This window comes from Hippocampus comes, unplaced genomic scaffold, assembly GCF_001891065.2.
Source record: "Hippocampus comes isolate QL1 unplaced genomic scaffold, H_comes_QL1_v1.1 scaffold427, whole genome shotgun sequence".
NCBI classification, from domain to species: domain Eukaryota; kingdom Metazoa; phylum Chordata; class Actinopteri; order Syngnathiformes; family Syngnathidae; genus Hippocampus; species Hippocampus comes.
Genome location: NW_017805871.1, coordinates 661908 through 672111, shown reverse-complemented (window position 1 = coordinate 672111; position 10204 = coordinate 661908). Strand labels below are relative to the sequence as shown.

The 10204-nt window shown below is 43.3% G+C and overlaps 3 protein-coding genes across 4 annotated transcripts in view; 1 reads left to right on the top strand and 2 right to left on the bottom strand.

Moving 5' to 3' along the window:
* slc6a16a (solute carrier family 6 member 16a) overlaps positions 1-1274 on the bottom strand; it is a 10752-nt gene extending 9478 nt beyond the window's left edge. Inside the window, exon 1 of the mRNA XM_019888670.1 lies at positions 1181-1274. The gene's annotated coding sequence lies outside the window, so the exon portion shown is untranslated. The remainder of the gene's footprint in view (positions 1-1180) is intronic.
* Positions 425-7252, top strand: eps8l1a (EPS8 signaling adaptor L1a). The gene is made up of 14 exons (XM_019888671.1): positions 425-538; positions 1184-1268; positions 1379-1437; positions 2480-2609; positions 3349-3437; positions 3520-3594; positions 3674-3822; positions 3897-4076; positions 4419-4527; positions 4654-4776; positions 4902-5028; positions 5667-5835; positions 6082-6214; positions 6860-7252. The coding sequence occupies exons 2-14, from the start codon at positions 1184-1186 to the stop codon at positions 6929-6931; spliced, it is 1500 nt and encodes a 499-aa protein (XP_019744230.1). The 5' UTR covers positions 425-538; the 3' UTR covers positions 6932-7252.
* Positions 7253-7255: 3 nt separating this feature from the next.
* nme4 (NME/NM23 nucleoside diphosphate kinase 4) overlaps positions 7256-10204 on the bottom strand; it is a 3494-nt gene continuing 545 nt past the window's right edge. Inside the window, exons 2-5 of one of the 2 annotated variants that reach the window (XM_019888680.1) lie at positions 8620-8753; positions 8435-8536; positions 8055-8167; positions 7256-7980 (exon numbers count right to left, since the gene is read on the bottom strand). In XM_019888680.1, the coding sequence (XP_019744239.1) occupies positions 7860-7980; positions 8055-8167; positions 8435-8536; positions 8620-8628 (345 nt within the window). In that variant the 5' untranslated portion in view covers positions 8629-8753 and the 3' untranslated portion in view covers positions 7256-7859. The remainder of the gene's footprint in view (positions 7981-8054; positions 8168-8434; positions 8537-8619; positions 8754-10204) is intronic. The other variant, XM_019888681.1, reaches the window with a different exon arrangement.

The window sequence follows — 10204 nt, the reverse complement described above, 5'->3', positions numbered from 1 at the left end:
TATATATATATTTTTTTTTCATGTTAATAAAAATACAGTGTTATGCGGGGGTGTACTTACAACAATTTTATAGACAAATAATACTATTTATACTCATGGCAGAGAGTTGCAGTGGTGTGAAGCGTTTGCTTCTTCTTCGAAGCATGAGAGAAAACAATTGAGAAGCACTGCGTTAAATGCAAAAAAATATTTATTCATCAGTCTTTGCAACCCCAGAAAATAGGGCACAGCAGGGGGGCACAACATTTCAAGTGGGTGAATGTTGGACAATGTTTGAATGTCTTAACTATTCCGTAATTAACAATGAAATAATTTTGGTGCAAGCATGCCAGAATTTTGCCCAACCTTTGGAGGTGCTCATCAGGCAATAAGGTGGAGGAAGAGTGAAAGCGGCACAGATTAAAGTCAGACTTGTTTTTCTCGTTTCTGCATTTCTGGGGTAGGTGGGACGTGTTCGTGTAAACAGTTTCAGCGCAGTGAGCGCAACTGCGATTGTCTTCTGTGGCTTGGACTTAAAACGCGCAGACCACAACAAAAGGTACAGTTATGGATCAGTAGTACAGGTGCTAATTCTTTGTAAATAACGTGTGGGTCGTGCCCAAGAGCGATGAATGGAGTTGGCTCAAAATGTCGCCGGTTTTGCTTTCATCATTAGAATACATGGGATGACTCTCGTTTATTGTGAGGAAATAATTTTTTTTTTAATCATTTTTGGAAGAAAACGGTGGTGAGGATGAGCATAGGTTGGTATCACTCTAGGAACCTTCTCTGATGTTGCACTGAATTTGTAGAGGAACTTTTTGGAGGATTGTGTCATCCACATACCATGCAGCCAGTGTCGGTGGTTTTTCCTGTAGAGTGTAGCCATCACTTCCGAGAATGCAGACTTGAAATCCTTAAATTCTCAGCATTCTTCCGGGTTGCTGTAGTAGAGTAATCGTGTAATAATATCACCTTTCATTGTGTAATTTAATGTGATTTGGATTATGCGTGGGGGTTTTAAATGCATTGCCAGTGTTGGAAAGTGACAACCTGTACTCCAGGTTTCAGTACTTGCGTATTGATTTTTTTTTTTTTTGAGTATTGATTTTTTTATTGTAGAATAATTTAGTTTCAGAGTCTGTTCCCCTTCTGCATGCTCCTGAGGTGACATACTGTTCCTATTTCTGATTTGACTTACCAGATGTTTTCGCCTCCTCCGGTGCTGCCTCGAAAGCCTTCAGGTGTCCGAGTCACGCCCGTTCCAAAACAGCAGCTTGCCTTGCAGGGTGAGCTCCCTGAACACATCGATTTCAGTCAAGCTATCTCGGAATCGTCTGTTAATAAATGTTTGCATTTGTGTGACTGAACTAACTCAAAGTTGCTCTTCTGTGCACAGAGAACGATGCCGAAATAGAGTTCAACTCTCCATCTCAACGGAATGAAGAGCGAGAAGTGGTAAGTGCTTGATTTTATCTCGTGCTCTTCAATTGCTGGTTGAGCAGAGAAATAGAGGCAAAAAAAAAAAAAAAAATACATTTCGTGTTCATCTCATGTTGATGAAAATGTAATTGTCAGATTTTCTCCTGACATTAGATTTTCAATTGCAATTGAAGGTAAAATCTTAAGAATGTGCAGGTGTATTCTTTAGCGTAGCATCATCCGTCATCGCTAGCCAATCGCAAGGCGCATACAGGCCAACAACCATTCACACCTAGGTACAATTTAGTCTTCAATTAACCTTGCCTGCATGTTGTATTGCTTCTTTCGGATCTTATTGAGTATACTCAGTAAATAGTGAATGTATGTTGACATTTTATATTAACCAGAACAGAGGTCATTTCTTTGCACATTTAGATTCGTACTGTGACACTTTCAACACAATTTTCAAGGCATTTTGTCTTTCTGGGGAGGTTTGCATCATAGGGCAATTAGTGGAAAATACCACAGATCGGGCATGTCAAACTTGTTTTCATAGCGTGCCAAATTGCGGTGAGTGTTCCCCTCAGGGCACGGATTTGAATTGTGAAACCACATTAGTGTATCATTGCTACGGTACGCCAAACGTCGTGTTTTAGCTTAAGGTCATTGTTCTGTTCAAATTGGCTAAGGTATTGGAACGAAATGTACAATTGCTTACGTTTTGAGGAAACAGGAACATAATTCGTTGAATTTGAAACCAAACATCTCGAGATTTCATGTTTTCTTTAATCTGTTGATGTTACAAGAATTCCTCTCCTTTAAATAAATGAAGTACGCAGGCACGTATGGTGCAACCGAAAAGCATCATGCGAGCATCACGTCTGCTAGCCAGAACCTGAGCTGCACTAATTGCCCCGACCCATTCCATAATTTCCCCTGCATTTGGGTATTATTTTGAAGGCAACTTTTGAACAGAAGTCAAAGAAAAAATAACGGTCACGAGATGAGTCGGAACAGAGTGACAAACGTGAGACCACACACGCGAGCCAATCTGACTGTGCTCCTGCACCCTCACCAGGAGATTCTGAACCACTGTTTCGATGACATCGAGCGCTTCATGGTGCGTTTGCAGCAGGCGGCCGAGGCCCAGAGCATTCTCAGTCAGAGGAAGAAAAGAAGCGGGAAGAGCAAGAAGCCGAGCCAAGATGGTAGTGAGCACAAATTTACCTGCTGCTGAACGACCGCTGCTGTTGTAGCTTTCAAACACAATGCAGTCCTCCGGAAGGCTGCAGAATACAGAAATTAGAAGGGCAAAAGAAAAGTGGTGATTAGAAATAGTCATATGCTACACTGAAAAAATGGTGTGTTGAGTTTACTCAATTTAATTTTGTCAAGAAATAAAATCATCCCAATCCAGATACATTTTTGAAGTAGACTATACATCAAATTAAAATGTATCTCATGATTGTACTTCCACATAAAAATGATTCTCTTGTGTGCAACAACCATTTTTTTCAGTGTACTTACAAAAAAAAAAAAGAAACGTTTTGTATGGCACACTCAGAAAAAGGTTGAATCCAATCTTATTTCATTCCAAAAAATGTATCTGGATTCAGATGAATTTATTTCGTGCAAGCGCTTAACGAACTAAAATTGAGTGAATTCAGCACTTCATTTTTTTCCCCAGCGTGTATTATACATTATTTGAGTTGGGTCTCATTAATTATATCGGTTTATATATAATGTGTATTTGTGCATGTGTGTGTATACACTGAAAAAAATGGTGCGTTGAATCTACTCAATTTTATTTCCTCAGGTGGTTGCACAAAATAAAATCATTTGCATCGAGATAATTTTATGTCGATCTATAGTCTACCAAAAAAAATGAATCAGTGCATCAGTTCCGTGTATATTGGCATAAAGTTGTTCACATTTGTTATTCTGCAGATGACTTGATCACCATGAAAGCGGTTCCTCCATCAGAGGAAGACTTTGTGGACATTTTTCAGAAAATCAAGTACTCCTTCAGTCTGCTGGTGAGATGAGACAACTCCGATCGCTCCGTTTTTGCTTCCTCTTGAAATGTCACTCCTGCGACTATTTGCTGGTTACTTCAAGGATCGGGTCAAGTCAGCCATAATGGAACCGAGTGCGCCCCAGTTGCTGCATCACATCTTTTTTCCTCTCCAACTGGTGTGCCCACCTTCACATTCTGGGTGAGAGGCTCTTTCACACGCTGTCTCTTGCTGACTGACTTGTGCCTCGGTCACAGATGGTGAAAACCACATGCGGCCCACAATTGGGGGGCTCAGTGGTCAGTCCCGCACTGACCACCGGTGCTGTTTCGCTGCTTCGGGAGCATCTGACCGAGGAGGAAAAACAGCTTTGGACTGAGTTAGGTCCCAACTGGACTTGCCCCTGGTGTGTGTGGGTTTTTTTCCTGTTTGCAATTGTGTTCGACCCCTCAAACAAATCCTAATCAGGATTTCCTTCAGTTCCCAGCTCGGTGTGTCTGTCCATCCGTACTCGCCCGTCTTCCTGGACGGATGGCAGCCGCAGGCGTTCGACTCCTCTGGCTTGCCTCTGGAAGATCCTGTTGAGTCGCAGCACAAACAAGATGCGAACGAGCAGAGTGCACCCGCGGTGGAGGGCCCCGTTGACGAGACAGATGAAGTGTGAGTGCAGATCAGGGGTTGGCAACGTACAGCCCAATGGCCAAATACGGGGCGGATCCCACAAACGTCAGTACAAAGAAATATTTACTGACAGAAAAACGAAGGACTGACAAATTATAAACAGAAAGCGCTGACGACACAAAACCAGGAAAAGCCAATAAGAACCAAAAAAAAAAAAAACGCTTGCAAAGGAATTTTCGAGAGCCGAAAATACACAACACAAAATGGCAAAAGTTCAATTACACGAAACTCAAATAATCCAAGAACAACAAGAAATCCAAAACCACCTACTAAACAAGAAAACCATCGAAACGAGAGACGTCACTGTAAATATCATTCCAGGGAGGGAAATGGACTTCCACCACCTGGGGAGAGACATTACTGCTGCACCTATGACTTTGTTGCAAGAAACAGCAGTGAGCTCTCGGTGCTGCAAGGAGAAACACTTGAGGTACACGCACACACACACACACGACCACAGGATTTGATGTGTATATCTGTACCTTAACATTGGAAGGATTCTTAAAAGCTGATTGACAGTATCTCATTTTTCAAATCAGCATTTTACCCATTTCAGGTCATCCAGTCATCCAAGAAATGGTGGAAGTGTCGCAATCGCTTTGACCAGATCGGATTTGTTCCCCATAATATCTTGGAGCCACTGTCGGCTCTAAACAACAACAGTGGGGAAAAACCACCGGTGTGTGTGTGTGTGTGTGTGTGTGTGTGTGTGTGTGTGTGTGTGTGTGTGCCAAGTTTAACGTCCGCTTTCAATTCTGCCGACGTTCCTTGCAACTTACCTGATTCTTCGTTGGCGCTGTCCAGATGTCACCCACTTTGTACGCTCCGCTGAGCCCGCCTGGCACTTATCGGACTGCGACGAGCCCCACGGCGAGGCCTCAGAGCATGGTGTTGCCATCCGCAGCGACACACGGTGACAATGGAGATCGAGGTAAAACTTTCAGGCAAACAAATATCATTGATGTGGCAAAATATATTTGAACACACATGGCGAGATAGTAGAACAGTACTCACGAGGACATATACTTGATCTTCTGCAAAGACTGACCGATATTACTGAGGCTTCCTGAGGGGAGACCATGCCATGTCAAGCCATATGTCTGCAGTATACTGCCCCCGTGTGGCCAAGGAGCACACAGCACAAGAAGCAACGCAATGTCCATTGAATTGAAGTTATCAAAAAAAACGCAGGAGGAAAAAAAAAAACCCCACAAATTCTTTAACATCTATGTAATTAGGTCATTAGTTAAGGTTTTGACAATACTGTAGTGTCGTTTGTTTTTTACGTGACTTTGAAGCTGGACAAAAAGTAAAAAATGACAAAAATGGCGAGTTACAGAAGACATAGCGGTCTGCTTCCTGGTGACTGTCAAGGTATCCTCGCGTATACGTCGTATCACTCTGACGTCATTCTTAGCATGCCTGCGTGTGTGAATTTTCTTCTACGTGTGATGTACAACACAATAGAATATATACGGTACAATGCACACATTGGAGGACAAGTTGAATTCCCCCATGCGAGCTGTTTTGTTTTTTTTTTTTTGCTAATGGCCCCATGTGTTTGCGCAGTACTCATAATGAACGACGAGCTTCTCCAACGAATGGCGCAGAAGAGAATCTCCGGCAGCCGTCCTCCTCTCATGACTTCGCGCTCCGTGGAACCACCGTTTACATTGAACTACCAGTCTCCGGCGTCCGAGGTGGAGTCCTGGCTCGTAGCAAAGGGCTTCAGTCAGCGGTACTCACTCTTTTAAATTGTATTCGACCTCTTCACAAAGAGTGAAAAACAAAATGTTCGCGGTAAATTCTTCTTTCACTGGCAAGGGGGTTCGAGAGCACTACTCTGCCCCCTAGTGTCGGGATGTAGTCTCAACAAACACTCAGTCGGAGCTGAGTTGAACATAAACTCCCCGAGAAGAAAGGAATGGTAATAAAGTGAACGGAAAAGCAATTTCGAGTTTGCTTCTCCTTCCTCCTCTGTTAGGACCGTCCAGAGTCTTGGCGTTTTAACCGGAGCCCAGCTCTTCTCCCTCAACAAGAAGGAACTGTGTGAAGTGTCTTACGATGAAGGCGCAAGAGTGTACAGTCACATTATGATGCAGAAGGTCATTCTTGAGGTGGGTGAATTTGCTACCGTGAACAATCTGGTGTGTGCGTGTGTTCATCTGGGTTCATTAATTTTATGGCTTTTGTCTATCTGCAGTATCTTGTAACCGTTGTTGGGGTGTCCTTTCCTTTGTGGCCAAAACCCCCCAACAAAAATCAATTTCAAACTAGGTTAACAAAGTACAGACAGTACTCTGTTAAGCCATCAAACACACAATAACTGACTACAATTAAGGTCCACTGTTCTGGACAACATAGTGCACAGTGTGGAACTCTGTCAAACTTGTATTTCATGTCTTGTGTGGCGATGTATCGCCCCGAAATTGTAGGCCACTGTGGAGACACAAATCTGCAAATGTCCCCGTCGCCTCCTAAACGTAAGGTTAAGCAAGTGGGGTTAAGGTCTTGTCATGAACCTCTAGGGAAACGTGCGGGCAAACGTGTCTGTTTTTGCATGAGCAGTCGTGTGTGTGCGTACTGGTGCAGTACCCTGTATGTTGACAAAGCCCGTTTGTTTGCCCGACCTTGACCCATGCATTTTGGCCAAATTGTAACTGACCTACTTACAGTGACACCCGTTCCAATTTGAAATGGCGACAAGTTATGAAGATCCGTAACCGGTGGCTGTCTTCCGTGCGCCTCCCGCCCTCTCTCAGGATGCCCAAAAGGTCTCCGAACTGGAGATGGCGATGGAGAGGCAAAAGCTGAAGATCGGAATGACCGAATGAGCCAGCGGACAGTCGGCCACGTTATCCCTACGTTTCGACAACTCCTAAATGTGAATCATTTATTTGTGTGGCTATACTGCGGATCGACAGCATACCTGTGCTTTATGTTTTGAAGTATTTCCGTTCCTCCCTCCAACGTGCAAGCAAAAGCAAGAAAAGAAAAGGGAAAGTGTGACGAGAATAGACTGAGATAGTTTGAGCCATAAACTGTGCATTCTGAATTTGTGAAGGCAAACCAGCAGATGACTGTTGACTTTTTACGGCAACCCGCCTATTTGCATCAGCTTTGAATTGCCAATAAACTCATTCTGTTGTCATTTATTCATATTGCAATTGCGAGAATCAAGTTATTCCAACACAGGCATCACACTCAAAACATTTTTTTTTAACTTAGAAGCACCAGATTTTTTTTTCCCAAGTAAAATTGCAATTATTGACATTATGCAAAACGAAATGTCATTTTAGTTCACCACTTGCAATTGAGAAAGTTCTCTGCCCTCCGCTTGCATATGCTGAGCTCCCAAACCCCAAATTGATTTCAAGTAGGCCAATTTAACTGAAGTGCAATTGAAAACCAGTCAAAGGCAGAAATGACTTCACGAATTTCTTTGCCATGGTGAGCATCAAATTGAAGGCTGGAAATCCGTCAGTCCAGATATGGACCCTGAGCTTTTCATTTCTGAATTAAGGAGGTAATATTTGATATACTACTGGCAAAATAATTTTGATATATCACCTGATTATGGAGATTATGGAGTATATCCAACAAACCCGCTCCAGCAATAACACGAAAACGAGCCGATGTTAACTGGAGAAAAAAAAAATCTCTCCTTTTTTTTTTTTTTATGTTCTGCATAAACACATTTCCTGAGGTGAATTTAGACCTTTCAAGCAGCGGGCGCCAACAGCGAGAGAAGTGATAGCATCTTTACTTCTCGCAGGTCAACGTCTGGTCCCAGCAGTCCCACTCGACGAGCTCCTTTCCCTGGAACCAGAGCTGAATCTCCCTTTGCGCTCCTTCCAGGGAGTCGCTGGCATGGACCACGTTCCTTCGCGACATAAAACGTGATTCAGTCCTCCTCCGATGAGAAGACACAACCGGATAGGATTGTGAATCTATTACCTGCTGACATGAAGGCTGAAATCTCCTCTGACGGTGCCTGCTGGGGCCGCAGCAGGGTTGGTGGCTCCCACCATCACGCGCGATGACTGGACCACGTTGTGCCCTTCCCACACCTGTCCAGGGAATTGCGACAATGAAATGGACTTGCTCTCGGAGAGAATTCATAATTTGACATTTAAACTGTCTCCATGTATGAAGAAAGTCAACTAAGTACATGGATGTTAACAGTCGTAGAAAATTTGAAGGTCACACAGTCAAGCTCAGACCTCCGCCGAGGTCGAATAATGCGAATTTTGGATCGGCGTCAAAACAGTCCACCGCATTCTGACAGGAACATCCCTATTCATCATTTCAAAAACGAAATGTCACCGAGCTCTCACCATGACAACCACGGGCCCAGAGGTCATGTACTCCACCAGACTGGAATAGAAGGGCTTCTGCGTCAGTTGACAGTAGTGTTGAGCAAGGAGCCCCTCGGACACCTTCTCCACACAACGAGAACGCAAACTGTCAATCAATCCTGTACTTGGCTGTCAACGGCACGAACGCCGTGAAACGCACGTACCTGCAGCATTTTCAGGCCCACCAGCTTGAAGCCCCTCTGCTCAAAACGTCGGATGATCTGCCCCACGAGACGACGCTGGACGCCGTCGGGTTTGACAGCAATGAGAGTTCGCTCCTTCACATCGGCGAGGCCTGCTGGCACATTGGACACCAAGTACATCCTTCTATAGAATCCACTTTGCTCGACTCAATTTATTTGCCATATTTACAGAAAACTGTAAAAAAAAAAAAAAAAAAACAAGTTAATGTTCATTTAAAAGGCCAGTGTACAATAAATGTACAGTAAGTCAAGCCACAAACGCAGTACTGAAACCTGCATTGTTGTAAAAACAACCTTAATGGCACTCTTTCTTTCTTCCCGATATTACATGACTTTTCTAGAAGTGACCCAAAAAAATTAAATTGTTTCAAAAAATGTTTCCATTATTTTGGACAGGATAGATAAGTACAGTACACATAAGGGTAAAAGTACTTGATGAGAGGTAGATCTCTTCCTTTTCTTTTGCATTGAAAAATGATCTATTTATATTATTACACAACAAGGGGTAGGACTAGATAAGTTGTATACTTCTTCCTACTCCTTTGAACATATAACGGTGATGATGTTTGTTTTATTTACTTTTTATTTTTATTTTTCCTTTTGTAATTTTGCTTGCCTTTTGTCAATTGTTGTTGTATTTTATGTTCAATAAACAATTAACTAACTAACTAACTAACTAACTAACTAACTAACTAACTAACTAACTAACTAACAGGTAGTATATTGTTTCCCTGAGGGCTTTTCTCAGTCATATATGGATTTTAGATTATTAACATGTTAAATCATAGAAAATCAGAGTCATTGTGGGAATCTTGGGAGCTTGCTAGAGTCCGGAAAAAGCAGAGTCACACAGATATTCTTGGCGTGGATCAAAATTAACACGCAACATACTAGGTGTGTAAGGAAAATGAGAAGTATTGAGGGTTAAAACACACTTCCAGTGCTTGGCGGTAGAGTAGAAGAACTGTTCACACTAACGGACGGCTGCATGCTGCCAATTAAACACACATGTGACCCACGAAAAGAAAACCGCACACCAAGGGAACTTTGGAGAGTCCGGTAGCACTATTCGGATGGAAGTTTGCAATCTGGATGGCGTTGAAGCGCGGTTTTTGGATTGATTGAGGACAAGGTGCTGGTCTTGGAGAAGGAGGAGGAGGAGGAAGATGCGGTGGGAGAAGAAGGAAGCAAGGCAGCAACCAGAAATAAACACATCAGTTGAGATACGTGTCAGGTGCCCGACAATTAACAGTTGCATCGTGTATAGTAGATAACAAAAAAAACATAAGACTTAAAATGACTGTCACCGTTCGTTGGTTTAAATTCGCGGCCTCGCCACACGGCACAAGAAACCGAAATAAACGGTCGTCCACATCTCAATTTAACGGGTCGAATTTCGATCCACTACGTCCCGACTTTAAGTGCATGAAATCAAATGGAGGAGGGGCGATGGGGGGGGGGGCTACTTTCCCCAGTTTGGCCCGAAACCCGGCCGCCCCACAGCGGGGAAGGGAGGGAACAGATTTTTAGTGGGTTGCCCGCTCCA